This window comes from Melanostigma gelatinosum (genome assembly GCF_949748355.1).
Source record: "Melanostigma gelatinosum genome assembly, chromosome: 11".
Lineage (NCBI taxonomy): Eukaryota > Metazoa > Chordata > Actinopteri > Perciformes > Zoarcidae > Melanostigma > Melanostigma gelatinosum.
This window is the reverse complement of record NC_136644.1, coordinates 3,681,334-3,697,297: the sequence shown is the minus strand read 5'-3', so window position 1 is coordinate 3,697,297 and position 15,964 is coordinate 3,681,334. Positions and strand designations below refer to the sequence as shown.

General features: G+C 40.7%; 1 protein-coding gene across 1 annotated transcript; it reads left to right on the top strand.

Moving 5' to 3' along the window:
* Positions 1 to 4,542: 4,542 nt before the first annotated feature.
* On the top strand, positions 4,543 to 15,416 carry cxcl12b (chemokine (C-X-C motif) ligand 12b (stromal cell-derived factor 1)). Its single transcript, XM_079278106.1, has 4 exons — positions 4,543 to 4,670; positions 7,545 to 7,662; positions 11,235 to 11,318; positions 12,518 to 15,416. The coding sequence occupies exons 1-4, from the start codon at positions 4,604 to 4,606 to the stop codon at positions 12,555 to 12,557; spliced, it is 309 nt and encodes a 102-aa protein (XP_079134232.1). The 5' UTR covers positions 4,543 to 4,603; the 3' UTR covers positions 12,558 to 15,416.
* The last annotated feature ends 548 nt before the right edge of the window (positions 15,417 to 15,964 follow it).

The window sequence follows — 15,964 nt, the reverse complement described above, 5'->3', positions numbered from 1 at the left end:
TGATTAACAGGTTTATCTTCTCGTCATATCAATCCTCAAAAAGAAGTGTGTGTGTGTGTGTGTGTGTGTGTGTGTGTGTTCATTCCCTTTGAGAGGCCAGCTGCTGAGGATCAGTGGAAAACGTGCCGACTGATAACAGCCACATCACACGCACATCCCCCTCTTTAACCCCCACACACACCTTAAACCCCCAAAACCTCCTGTTTATCCTGTTTACAGAACCCTGCTTCAAATCACCACCATAAACAGACACACACACACACACACACACACACACACACACACACACACACACACACACACACACACACACATACATACAATTTCAGTTATTGTAAAACCCAGACTCATAAGACTGTAAATCTCTCGTCGCTCAACCTGAAGTAGATGAAGTCGGCATAGTTTTAACTCAACACTTTCCTTTTTATGATCCAGCTGATGCATTTGGTGCTCTTGAGAATGTCTCCACACGTTGATGAATGTGTGTTTACGTGGCACATTTTGAGCCTCTCATTGATTGTGAACTACTGTTTATTTTAGCCCAGTGGAGGGAAACCTTTCATCTGCCCTGCCACCATAAAATAAAACTCAGCACCAGACTCAAACTGCTGGACAAACACAATAAACTCCGGACCGCAAAGCAATCTCCACTCAAGAGATCCCAACAGGATCGCATGGGAGATTACCCAAAAGATTAGTCTGTGTTTATTTGGGTTCTTTTTTATACGGAGGGGCATTAAAGACGCTAATAATGTGTTTGTGTGGCTTTGGTTTAAGTGCTGTGACACACCTGCTGATGAAAGATGATTATTGAAGTGGACAGAGTGCGTCTATTTTATCCTTTTTCGTTCAGATGGCCGTTAACGTGAGTGTATATTATTTCAGAAAGATTTTAACTTCTAAAACTGTTTTCTTGTGGACTACACTACAAACCATGAGTGAAAGAATTCATTCTCTCATTGAAAACCCCATCGGTTCTTATTCAACCACATCCTGATACGTGCTGTTGTGATCAAGGTTTTGTTTTACAAGAGACGTCACATTTACAGCAGAAACAAAATACCTTTATTGCACCTAATAACCTTTATTTGGGCAATTACTTCATTCAAATAGGATGCTGTTGCATGTGTGGACCTGACGCAGACCATCCAGCCAGACCACATACTCGCCTGCTCTCCATCATGTCCCTCATCATGGCAGCCATTTGTGCGAGCTCGTCTATCAGGACTGGTCCAGAACAAAGACCTGGCTGCCTGTAACTCTATACAGGGACATGAAGCGCTGACCTCTGACCCCACGTGTGATACAAGTGGCAGTGTTGTCCCACAGCTCGGCTGTAAACGTGCCAAACACATTCCGCCATCGCAGCCGCGCTCCTGTGGCGTGTTAGCGCTGGAGCGGCTAAAACACTTGTGACATTTGTTTCTGTGTCTCAGTAAATACAAATCTCAGCACTGCAGTGATTGGATTAACAAGGTTTCAGCTAGCTTGGGGAGTTTGGGGTTTATCTCAGCTAACTTGTAAATGTCAGTGTTTGCATGAAACATTACACAGACTTATTTTACATCAAACATGTCAGAGAAACGTCGAATCCGAGGAGGAAATCCAAACATTGTATGTTGAGGGTGTGGAGCACAGAGGTTTAGCTTCAGTGTTTAATCAAATCAATGCTTGTGAGCACATCTGTTTCCCAGCCGGCATTCAAAACTAGTGCGGTGGTCGTTGCCCATAGTCTAATAAGTGGTTACATTTAAGAGTCACTGCAGCCGAAATAAATAAAACTAGAAATAAAACTGTTAAATTGTTTTGCTGTTTCAACTGTAATGTAATGAAGTTCAATGGCATTTGCTTTGTGGTGCTAACTACGGTGAACAAAGACATTTTAACAAACCAAACATCACTCTGGATTACAGATGCAGTGATTCTAATGATTTGCCAAAAATTCTTTGAAAAGCCAGGATTCAGTAGCACAAACTCTGTCACTTTTCTCTTACTCTGGATAAACCACATTACACACTGGACACTATGATGGGACTTTTTCTATAAAAAGTTCCATTGAAAACTGTTCACAATGCGGACTGTGAGTTATCCATAATAATAATAATAATCTTGTTCATAACTCTTTAGCAAGGCAGCAGAAATCTCTGAAGCAAGTATCTCGATATCTACCCGTGTGGCGACATACTAGTCATAATTAAGTTATAAAATGTGCATTTTATAATTTGCATGATTAAAGCAGGTTAAGCACACGTCGGTCTTTGTTACTGATGTTTGTGCTCCTTGGGCCATAAAACAATAAAAACACATTGTTTGCGTAAATAAGAAAAAACGAAGTAAATTCCTCCAAAGTAATTTGACGTTTGTCTCTAGACAGCGCAGTTTCATCTCCCCGCTGCTAATGGCACTTATATTAGTCTCTCCGGCTAACAGTAAACACCCTCTTAGGTTTACAGCTGACAGCAGGACTCTGGCTCAGCACGCTGCCATGTTATGGGCCTGTAAACTGCAGGGGACGAGTTCCAGTGTATGAATTGACAGGCAGTCTTTAGCGGCGTATGGTTGTATTACTGCTGCAGATGACGGGGGGTGGGGGGGGGGGGGGTGGTTGAATCACCTCCAAGAGCTCTGACAGGGAAGGCATCAAGTTCTGGCCTGAAGACCAGTTTCAGTTTGCCAGCTGCTGGTTTCAATGCAGCAGAACGGAGGGAAAGGAGACTCAAACATCCTTAATTGCAGACATGTTTTTAGACACGCACACACATGTACAGACATGTACACACACGCATGTATTCAACCAACGGCACAGCAACATCTACACACACATCTGCGTCCCTTTACATTGTTGCGCACCGTTTTAGTCCAATTTTCCCAGATGAAGTTGAAAGTTCTCCGTGATTTAGAACAAGTGCTTCAGAAACATGTGAGAACTTCTAAAAGTCCCTGAAGGCTTTTACTTCCCTCCCACCTGTGATAACACACCCACTCTCTCTTGGCTGTATGTTTGTCACATCTCCAGCAGATGTCATCGAAAATCAGATATTCGTGCAATAACATAGAGGCTTCAAATAAGCACTTTTGTTAATAACACTATACCTAGTTTTACACACCATATCAGCTATCCATACTTTAAGTCCCACCAACACTCGCTAACTTTATTGTGCAAAAAAATTTCCTTTCAAACTTTCGATGTTCCTTAAACACTGGAAATCAACATTTTAGGGAGTATGTTTATTTACTTGTTGGAGAGATGAAAAGATTGATACAACACCACTCTCTGCAAGCTAAATATGGATATATATATTTCCCCAAATGCTGAACTGTTCCTTTAATACGGTCACTCTCTTGATACTTGACTGATTTACATTGGTACATATTAGATTACAAAAATGCCTTTTATAATTATAAAACATATTTTACTTTTTCAGTCATTATGTATCGACTGCAAAAGGTTTTCTGTACTTAATATTTATTTATTTGTTTTCATGAATGCGTACAGGGGTAATCCACAATGTTTTTCTCTATTGTACTGTATTTTAAGATGTAATTCATTTAAACGTCATGTAAATTCATTGTAAGAGGGGAAAAGAAACACATGCAGTTTTCATTCTTTATTTAACAAACAGCAGCATCCCATCACAGAAGCTTCCTCTCCAAATATCAGCTTGATTTTTTTATAATCTTGGCCTGGAGAGTCACACTCGTCAAACACCATCAGTTTATATAACGAAGCCACATGACTTTCATTTTTATTCTCCTCTTCTCATTCTAATGATGCAGTTGGCCAGTCCAAACAGTCCTTTAATAGTGCCATTACAGAGCCGACAGTGAAACTGACATGAAACCCAGAAGAGCCCGACAAAGACATGAACCAGGCGCCATGGAAATGAGCCGAGGCGGATGACATAAGAAAGCTGAAATATACAACAATGTTAGTGCAACAGCAGGGAGCCCTGGCTCTGGAAAGTAAGGACTGTGTGTGTGTGTGTGTGTGTGTGTGTGTGTCGGCATATTTTACCTGTCTTGTGGGGACATATATCTGTTTACACAGTCACATTGTGGGGACTCGCCTTCCTTGTGAGGACAAAATGCACGTCCCCACATAAATCATTACATTTTAAGTTGTAGACTTGGTCTAAAACAAGGGTAAGGGTTATGGTTTAGGGTTAAGGGTTTCAATTAAGTCTCCAGGAAAAAAAATATTTAAGTCAATGTATTAACCCCAAAAGTAACGAAAACATGTGTGCGACAGGTGGCAAGAGGTAAAGAAAGGAGAGAAATCAGTAGAAAGGGAGGGAGAGAGAGAGGCTTCCCTTAGACTTTCTCCTTGATTCCCAGCCAACACATTTACAATCGAGGAAGTCTCCATACTGAACTCACTGCTGCTCCCTCCTTCTCCTCTCCTCCCCTCCTCTCCTCTCATGCTGGGACCCTGCCTCCTCCCTCCTGAGAAAATGGAACTCCCTCCTCCCTCTCTCTCTCTCTCTCGCTCGCTCTCTCCCATCTGAAGACTTAACACGGTACAGAGCAGAGCTGGCGGTCACAGTTGCGCCCTGGATTGTAGCAGAGAGAGAGCAGCCCTCCTGCAGCCTGCTAGCCCACCACCATGGATGTCAAGCTGCTGGCACTGATGGCTCTGATGGCCGTGGCCACACATGTACCGACCTCCAACGGTGAGTCCAGCAGAGGGACGGGAGACTGTGGGTCAGGTTTTCAATGGTGCAGAGAGATTGTTGGTTTGGTCATGTTAGAGGGTTTTCACTGATTCTTGGTGAAAGAAATGCTGGACGTTGAGGCTTTTAGGATTTTGACTATTTCAGTCGTGGCTGTGTGGGAAGTAACATTTCTGGAAACAGTCAGAAAATCAGGTGGATGTCTTAAATCTAAATGAAGATTGACTTTGGCTTCATGTTTTAACTTCTTGTTCATTCAAAGCTTGGCTTCCGACATTGTCGGCACGTATCTGTCACCTGAATTTGGTTTGATGGTTGATGAGTTTCATTCTTTGCAGAAAAAGATACGTTTTAGACACATTCCTTGTTGCACTTACGGCTGTTTAACTCCAGCACTCAAAGAACCTGCTTTGATTTTGTTTTGTAACATCTCATCAACAAATAGTAACCAAAAAGAAGACTTTTATTCCTAAATGATCCACCAATCATTTATTCGTATTGAATAAATGATTACTGAATATCTGAAACAATTGTACGATTAATTGATAACAATTAGAATTTAAATTACAGCAAGAAAAGTAATCTGCAACTAGTTTGATAATACAGTTTTAAGCATTTTTTAAAAAGAAAAGTGCAAAGAAGTCTCAGGGTTCGCCTTTTCAAACACGTTGTTTGGTTGTTTTATTAATTTGGTTGTTCTCTGCGACAGCAAATTGAATCTTTGGATTTAAGACTGAAAACAGACTTGAAGATGTCAACTTGTGCTCTGGGAAATTCTGAATTGTTTCTGCCAAAATGATTAATTGAGAAAACAATCAGCAGATTAATAAGTGGTGAGAATAATTATTTAATTAGTTAGTTAATTGCACCCTTGATTATTAGTATATAAGTAAAATTACAAAATATTGACTGTAATTAGTAATCTACATTATTATTGCAAGTTTTTGAAAAAAATAAGAAATCCTTTTTATTCTAATTTGATTGTCTGAGCATTAAAGCTGGTCGCAAATTTTCCAGTGATTACAGTATATTCAGTATTTCCGACTAAAATCCTTCATGTACCACAGGAGGAGAGCAGTTTCCGCTGTGACCCCACATTAATCCTCCACATGTTAGCCTTAGTAGGAGACAACCAGCGTGTTGAGTCGTCTGGCCGGCATTATGCTAAGCTTGTTGTTTCAGCCCCAGTAAGACCCCCCCAATTGCATATTAAAGAGTTAGGTCTAAATGTGTGTATTTGCCTTTTCCCTTTGCTTTCTTTTAATTACTTTCTAATTAGGGATAAACAATGCGGCGGTGATAGCAGTGGATGCTCGCTTCTGGGCCCGGTGCTGCGTGCTGCATAATGATCCCTTAGTTTGCATGAGAAAGACCCTGAGAGGGTGTGAATCATTCGGCTGATATTACTGAGGATTTAGCCAGTTGTGGCAGGACATCTGGTGTTGCATTATAAACATGCATATCAATGGGAATATGTTTAACCCCAGAGCAAAGGTCTGTTTGCTACACATGATTCACTTGATTTAACATATTTGATTGTATCATGGCAGGAATTTACTGATAAAAAAACGAGTTTTTGTACACACTCTGTAGCCTCAATGAAGCATGGGTCCCCTTTTAAACCATCTCTATGTCATACATGGAATAAAAAACTCTACAAGATCAGGGCTTGTAGGATGGGTTCCTATAATGTAAAGTTGTATTGCACAATTGTTTCTCTTCACCTTTTAACTTTTCATTTTTACAACCATCATCCTTCAAAAGGGCGAATTAAGTTCAAAACTACAATCAGCTGGTAGTTTGAGTTCTTCGTGTGCATCTGTGGTCCTCTGGGCCCCCACAAGCCTCCACGGAGGCCCAGTGGTCATTTGTAATCATTTTAAGAATGCACTTGAGGTGATTTCCTCAGAGGCTTTTGGTGCCGTCTGAGCCGCAGAGTGCTCTTTCATAAAAGGGGCAAATATTGGAAATTGAATGAGGAGGACCCTTCTCCATCAGAGTGGCTGCGCTGAATGCTCTCAGAGTGAAAAGCTGAAATTCTGCATGTGTGTGTGTGACTGGTCAGAAAGGGCTAATCTCCTTTTAATGAACATGTTGTTCAGAGCAATAGCAGGTAAACTCATACCCTCCCATGCTTTATAAAGCCGTGTAACAGCAGATAACACACGCTTTCCATTTGTCCGCTGAGGAAAGTGATGCATTTAGTCCTCAGTGAAATGAAGTAGAAGCTACTGTGTTGTAATTTTTCAATTAAGTTGATGTTAATATTTAAATCCTCACATGAACTAAATAACTCACTTTAACAAAAATGACCCCATCTCTGTTTCAAGAACAATTAAATGTTTAAATTGTTAATAGAGAAAAAACATTAAACAGTCACTTTATATACTTCTGAACCGCAGAATTATCAATTATTGAGGTGATTCTTTGTGAAATGCCACAATGAGGAAAAACACATTTGCAAAATGCTTAAATATCATAAAAACTTCAAAATATGTTTTCTTCCTCAAGTTAACAGTGTCATCTATAAGGAAGTCAGAGTTCGGCTACATTTACTGAAGTACTACACAGTTTTTACATAAAAAAATAATAAGTTTAATGTGTGTGTGTGTGTGTGTGTGTGTTACTCACATTGTGGGGACACAAATCTGTTCACGCTTTGTGGGGACCGACCTTTCTTATGGGGACATAAGAAATGTTATGTCAACATAACATATATCAATACATTTTAGGGTGAAGACATGTTTACGGTTGGATTGTGTTAACAAAGCTTGAAACAAAGTGAATAATTAAAAAATGTCCTGTCATGTAGTTCATTCTTTTTTGTTTTACAGCGAATGCTAATTTGTGACATTCCTTTTTGTGTTTTTGCAGCAAAGCCCATCAGTCTGGTGGAGCGGTGCTGGTGTCGTTCCACCCTCAACACGGTTCCTCAGCGGTCCATCAAAGAGCTCAAGTTCCTCCACACACCCAACTGCCCCTTCCAAGTCATGTAAGTGAACGATTGTGAAATTACTGTGGTGATTAACTTAAAGAAACGTATTTCCGAATGTGAACGATTGTTAATCATATTAAGGATTCTGTCACGCAAGTTCCTTCTTTTAGACGTTGGCGTATTCGGCTGCATTTGAATAGCTGTGTTGGTCAGAATCAGCGCTGCCTTCAGACCATGGACGCTCTCCAACTACAGCCCAACTCTTTGACAAATAACTTTTAGGGACGTCAGAGTCTTTGTTTTCCTGGAAGTCCATGAGTATTAAATAGTTGGCTTTATTATGTCAACCTGTTTTGTGTCTGATCCTCGCTGAGTGATTTGATATCTTTGCTGTGCCTGTGGGTGAGTGTGACCTCCGACCCCGAACGTCTTCATGCTGATATGCAGGGAAACGGTTCATTTAACAGCAGTAGGGTGTATGGAATAATAAAAGCGTATGTGTAAACTCTACATGTTTGCAACAGAAATCCTTCAGGCATATAAATATAATTAAATTGGATTAGTTCATTAATAGTAAGGTAATTAATAAATTAATTCTGTAATTATCCTAATGAAAAAACATCCAACAAGAATCTGACTTTTCCTTTTTTTAAATGATAATGGAGAGACAATACTGTCACGCATATGCACACATACATTCACTTCAAAATGCATTGATATTTGTCAGCTGGAAAAGGTGTCAATACAACACCATTTCACCGTTCTGTTGAGTTTACACCATTTACTTTCCATTTTGTTATTGATAAAGGTGTCACATGACCTCTAATCATTGTTGTAAGCCTGGTGTTTTATTATCCTCATTTAGTTTAATGTGTTTACGTTTTATTTCCCTCACTTTTCACCATTATTTGGTATGTTAAAAACAAATGTGCGCTACATAAATATAAGTAAAAACAGTGCCGATATAGTGAGAGTGTGAGTTTATGGTGTTCATTTTCTTCTTTTCTTTTCCTAATGAGAGGCCTGAGTTTAAAACAACACGGTCCTCTCAGAAAGAGGAAAGCGGTAACGGCTTGAGCTCATGGGGGACATTCATGTTTTGCTAAGGAAGCAATAATTAAGGGTCAGAGTGATTACCTTTGTATTTCTGCTGACCTCTTGTATCCCTTATCCACTTTTTTATTTTTATTTCCCTGCCCAGCAACATGGAGTACATTGTCACCAGTCTGAAACACATTCACTAAAAGGCCTCATTAATTTGTTCGCTATAGAAAACTGTGTGGCAGAAGCCTCGCAGCCAAAAGGCAAGAGGGGCTTCTGCCAGAACGGGAGGGGGCCTAATGACTGTTAGAAGGGGTGAGCGAATGGCAAAGGGTCAAAGAGGACACAAACTCCCTTTAAACCTCCTCCAGAAAACTGCCGGAGGAATCAAGAAGTCATTCAGACGAGGAGCTTGCAGAGTTGCTCTGATATCTCTGTTGAGGCAGATGAAAGAAAGCCAGTAACACTATACCCGCTGTCCCACCCCCCCTTACCCCTCTGCCCTGTGTCCCACCGTGCACCCTCATCCTCCGCTTCACCCCATCCACCCGTCCCAGCATGCTGTTGGTATTAACTTGCTGTGAAGTAATTACTACCTGCTGCTTGTGGAACTCAAATTCCAGCCAAGTCAATTAGGGTTCAGGCTCTCAGTCGGTCATCCAGACAAGCAGACAGATAAACAGGATGAAGGCAGAAACATCAAAACAGCAGAGAGCTCCTGAGCGGATGAGCCGGCCACTCCTGATAAAATAAAAGAAGAGGGGAAAGAGGGGACATCTCTGGGGGAAAAGCAAACACAGATCCTGTTACTGTGCTGTTAGTTTTAAGGAAGTTGGGGCTGATGCTCCTGAACTGCTCTTTTAAGTTTAGGGGCCATTTGCTCGCATGTGTGCATCTAAATGGGGTGAAGAGTAGGGGAGGTGGGGCATTAAATGGTAGCGAGGGACTGAGGAGGAGAGGGTGGGGGTTTAAATTGAATCAGAGCGCACTGACGAGAGAGAGAGCAGCGAGGCGGCACAGAGGAATGCGTTCCATTTGCAGAGCCGTGTGACGGAGAGATGGAGGGAGGAGGAGGAACAGTGAGGCGTGACACCTCCTGAGTTGTTAACTCTCATACACGACCTTTTGCCACCGAGGTGTGAAATCCACATGTTTGGAGGGGGGGGGCGAGACCCCACTGCCCGTCCTCCCCTTCGCCCCAACAGATCTGACACTCTCCCAGCGGCGGCTGATAACAGGACAAATCCTCTCCTAAATATGTGGCTCAGCTCTCCATCAACAGGTCATCGCTCGCTTGAGTGTTCTCATTTTGAAATCGCTGCAGCTCCTCCTGCTTCAGTCTGAAGCTGCAGATTTGATCCTGAAGAGAAAATATCGATCGACATCTGAGTGTTAAAATCAAATTTGCGTGGGAGAATTTACATTTTCACTGTTTAAAAGAAGGAAAAGGGAGATCACACCGTTTCTCAAAATGACATATGCTGTCAATATGCAATGGCTCATTTGAAAGGTTATTTTAAAAGTTCATGACAAAGTCAACATTATTTTTATTTTACATATTTGTTTCAAAGGACTTAAAAAGAACATTATTTATTTGACTGTTATTTCTCTCTGAAGTAGATGTAGAGGCAGCATCTAGCACCATAAAAACAACCCAGTCGTCATGGAGACAATTACCAGCCTTTCGGATGGTTCACCATGAAACCAATTGAGTAGAAAAGTCTTTCACACTCATTCAATTGTATTTTAACTTCAATTCAAAAAGAAGTGTGCCAATACCAAGAGCTTTATAAATAATTTTTAATAATAATAAATAATAAAGTCCAGATCGCGGGTGCCTTTTAAACCAGCCTGACCCTAAAAACTCTACATGAAAATACGGTTTTACGGCGTTTGGTGTGCAGTGTAGGGACGGCTTTACAAGTGTGATTGGCGATGAGAGCCTCCCCTCCAGCTGTGCCTGAGTGGAAACAGAAAGCTGTGATTTCTCACTGTCGACCGGAGGGTGACAGCTTGTTAGGCGCAGTAATCCTCCGCTTTTCAGCTCGGATGCGTTGTAGGATGCGCCGAGGCTTTTGGAGCTTAGCTGAGGTGTTTCTGAGCTCAGCCTCCATAAAACATATCAGATATTATCCTGTGCAGCGTATGAATGTAATTTCTACCATCAAAGTCCTTTGATTCATTCAGCAGGAATCCGACCCTAAACAGAGCAGATATTTCTATGTTATGATATGTCAGTTAAAAAAGAATGCAGGTTAGCTTTAAAGTTAGAAGCACCAGTGTGATTGTTTGACTCGTGATATTAAGGTGACAGCTTATTAGAAGTAATAATCCTCTGGTTTAAACTGGGATGCGTTGTAAGATTTTTGTGGTTTTTTTGGAGATAAAGTTGAGCTTTTATTGAAGTGGGCCTTCATGAAAAATAAAACACATTATTATAGTAGTTTTCAGTCATCTTTTTTATCTGAGGGGGGCTCCAGTGTCAGATTGATGTTCTACAATCATCAAGTTTAAAGTAATATAACAATAAACTTTATTTACATCTCTGACTCATAGCTACTAATCCCTCACATTTCTTTCTCCAACAGTGCCAAGCTGAAGAGCAACAGGGAGGTTTGCATCAACCCGGAGACCAAGTGGCTGCAGCAGTACTTAAAGAACGCCATTAACAAGTAAGAGGAAAAGCCCCTCACTCTCTCTGTGCATCGCTGACAGCGACAGAAGCGAAACACATCTCTCTCCTCTGCTGGAGTTTAGAGGCAACAGAGAAGAAATGAACCACTGTTACAAATGCTCATCTCTCAGTTTCCCGCCGGCATATTCTCTCTGAAATCGCTGACATGGTTGATGTAAGCATGAGTTATTATCACCACTAATTGCACATCAGCATCAGAGTTGTCCCGGTCGGATTGCAGCATTGTGGGTAAAAACTATTCATAGTAAAAAATAAAAAAAACTGCAGCAGCTCATTCAATTTTTAATGAGCTAAGCAGTTAAAATGTGTGCATTCCGCATAAAAAAAATGCTCCCAACATGTCTGGTGGTGATTATCACCAGGCTGCGTGTCTGCTTCTTAAAACACCATAAACACTTGAAGCACAATGTGAAAACAAACAATAAAGTAATTTCCGAGGATCCATATTTACAGCGAACACACAGAAGTGCTTTTAAAATCGAGTCTTATCTTATTGAAGCCAGCATGTGGCACAGCACATGTAGAAATGTAGAGATCCAAATCGCAACTTGACCTTTTCTTACTCACCGTTTTTGTCGACAGACCTTCTTGATAATACGGTTTGTCTTTGTCCAGCATCACCTTCTTTCATGCTCCGTTAGTTACCTATAAATCTGTTCACCTATCAAAACCGCCAACACACTGAGGCCCCCGACATGTCCCTGTCTGCTCTGATGTGAACAGATGTGCATGAGCAACCCTGTCTCTTAGAAATTACATTCATACGCTGCACAGTTTCTTTTTCACAATCAACTTTTTTCAAGGAATCGTTATTTTTGCCTGGATTATGTACCCCGACAGCATTTCTCTGGTGTAGTTTGCGCTACATTCATGTACTGCACGTACGTCTCAGCGAGGACGTTTGGGAGTCATTTTAAAGGGAAAGTGAGTGGAAATATTAGCAAAGTTTGGGTTTATTGGGTTAATTATCAACTGACATTTGTGGGGTTTTAATAGTTATGCAGGACATCATGTTTAATCATTAGATTAGATTTAATTCCACAACAACATTTTCAGTGAATCTACTGGTTTTGCCCTGTACTGATTCCCTCATCTGGTCCAGCAAAAGAAGAGACACAATGACCTTATTGTCTTTTCAGGCTAACATACAAGTTATCCATCTGTGTCTCTCTCCAGGGTGAAGAAATCTAGAAGACGCAAGAACAAGAACAACTAAACACAAGGGGAAGACATGTATGTCGTCAGGCATGGCGTTCCGGAGTCCAACCTGTATACCCGTCACTGCTATGGATGTATGTAAACACGCTGTATGTACCCGTCCACCCTCTCTGGACCGCTTGCAGAACCAGCACTTCACCGCCAAAACCGCGCCGTCTCAAGCACCGCCACCGATCCCTCTGGACACCCACGCAGTCCCCTCCAACTCTCCATGTTAGCACCAAGTGCAACTATACCTCGGGGTGGCGGGACGCATGCTAATGCCAGGTATATGTGTGTGTGAGAGCTGAGCACGACAGAGAAAGTGTGTGTGTTTGAATGTGCAACATAGAAACTAACTCTAAATGTGCGTCTGTATATCGTATTTTCTCACTTAACACAGCCTGAGAGAAACTATTTGAGCTTTCTGTCTCACACAAGGCTTTGTGGGTAATGCCACGTTCACGTCACGGGGAAAAAAAATATTCACATCCATCTCCGAGAAGGAATTACCATCGTGATTTTGTTGGCTGCCCCACAGTATATGTTAATTATTAAAACACCAATCCACCCAAGTTGAATTCATAGTAATATCTCAACATAAACCGCTTTTATAGAGTGACTACTGTCAATATGTTTCTACTTTTTAATCTAGATCTGATTTTCCTAAGAAAAACAAAAAGCCTACCCCGGATGGAGGTGTTCAATGAAAAGTTTCCACTGATAACAAGTGAAAGTGGCATTCCTCCCTGACTGAGGGGTCACGGGTAGTTACAGAGGCTGTCCAGTGGGGTTACACCTTCACAAGCAGTGACCAATCAGGGCAGGCCGTGTCACAACAGCATCTTGAATTATCGTCACGCTCGCTCCGGCGTCAGGAACAAAACAGACGGAAGCTCAAACACACTGCGAAGAAACGAGCACTGATCTTGAGGCGCTATATATATATTCAGTATAAGGGGTCAGAGCCATTGACGTAATTATATCTCACTGTTTATTATATGCAAGATTCAGAATGTGATATCGTGACCTCTATGTTGTGTTTTTTACCAGTCACAAAACATTTGAAGCGCTGTTGTTGGAGTTTGATGTGGAAACTCAAATAGAAAGCTGATTTTATGTGAAGGCCATGGTGTGCTGATAAATACTACGAGGGAATGAAACACTTATCAATGCATACCTTTTGCTACTGAACACATCAGTAAACAGAGACCAAATATTTGAAGAGTAACACATGTAACGTGAAGAAACCTGTGAACGCATGACTTCTCCATTTCATTCATTGTGAGAAAAAGAGAGGAGAAGATTGTCATTGTCTCAACTCATCAAACGGACTAATTGTGAATGTATATCATGACAGCAGAGCAATTCAGCTGCAGTATTTTCATACCGACACCCGTCCTCGGTAGGAATGAAAAGCTAAATAACTGTCACATGAAACAGATGATGATAAATATCACAATGGAAATGTTCACTGTGGCAAAAAGAAAGTTTTCGATTCGTCTTTTTATATATATTTGAGCCACTTTATTATCAGATTTGTCAACTTAAATGTAATTGTTTTATTTTTATATTGTGTATAATCTTACTAAATGCTTTTTAATGCAATGTACAGTAGCTACTAAATGAAGGCTAGCCCATAAGATGTAAGAAACAGTATTCAGCTTCATTTTTAAGATGTCATGCAATACACGTAAAATGGTTTGTTACTCCACAGTATTCAACACTGAGATACTTTTTTTAATCATTTTTTAAACATTTATAAAGAAAAATCAGCAAATCGAATCAAATATCGTCCTTCTTTTTTGTTGTTTCTTCTCCGTATTGTTTCCTTGTCAACCAATCTGAGATGTAACAACGGTGAACAGAATAAAATCTGTTACGGTCGACACACAGTAATTGAAAACAAAAGCCGCCGTCATTGTGTTACATGTGGCAGGAAACTCTTCGGCCCACCGGTCGCCTCCATTGAACACTCCATTTTTTATAGTTTTACTGAGGTTGATGTATGATGTGTCAATAGAGCCACTGAGCCAAAACGTAACACAACGATCCCAGCGACCAACATGTGCTTTCAATCTGGACGCTCCCAGCACCCCACGGGTTCATATCCACTTCCACTCAGCTGCTGCCATGCCGCAACTTTTGTTTCCCCGAAATTGTAATGTAAGTCCTGTTGTTTGTGTTCATTTCTAAGGTCTATGTTCTGTTCTGTTTGCCTGATCACAGGTGATACTCATATTAATTTGCAGCTAATGGTGCAATAACCTATAAGTGTCTTTTCCCATTAAACTAATTAAACTAATTCCCATTAAACCCTAACCCTAACTAACCCTAACCCTAACCCTAAGTTAATGGACACTCATTTTGTGTGATTATACTCATTTGTTTCAACGCATTGCTGAAGAAGTTAAAACGTTCCAGTTTCCAGACACACTGATATGCAAAGATGAGTCTAATTTTATACATTTTGTAAATTCATGACAAAACCACCATCTGTTCCCAAAATACTTTAAAGAGATGATGTTGTTATTTCTGTAAACTTAAACCTTTCGAATATAAAATGTGATAATTATCTCAATAAAAGGAACAAATCTATATGGAAGTGTCAGACAATTACACAGACTCTTTTATCATTGTGCATATTGAGCATTTACAGAAAGTTTTTATGACCAAAAACAAATTCAGGTTCGCATTGATCGTATATTAATAAATCACTCAAAATGTGTGCGCGTCTTCTACTTTGGACCCCGAGACAATGTGAAATATATATCTTTTGAGGCAGCTTCTGACACATATTCTTCATATACGTGAGATGTACTGCGCTCTGTATTGCCACTCTTTATAAACCAAGAGGCTCTATTATCGCTGTGATACTCAAACCCTTTTTGAATAAAGTATTATGGAATGAAGTCAGCGTGTCTGTATTTCATCTGTCATAAACTGTGTTTTTGCAGTTAATTGATCCCTGTGGCGTTGAGTATCTGCCTATTCCAGTATTCACTTTCCTTTTAGCTTCAACTTGTTATTCCGACACTGGAGTAAGATGATGTTAGACTTTCTTCACCAGGGACCGGTTTCTTTTGGCTTCCAATCGAGTCAATTTTATTTATACAGCCAAATATTACAAATTTCACGTCGGATAAGAACTCCCTAGAAAACCGTTAACGGGAAAACATTTCAGACACCTCGGGAAGAGCAACTGGAGAAATCACTGTCCCATGACAGCCAGACGTGCAATAAATGTAACGTGTACAGAGTGAACACAATAGAATTACAGCATAGACAAAAAATATATCTATGCATATAAAGTCAACATATAGAAAGAAAATGAATTCAGGATGTCAAGCATCTTCCTGGTGTCAGCAAACAGCGAGAGCCTGAGCCACTCGACCGCTCTGCGTTCTGTTTGACTGTAAGCTGTTG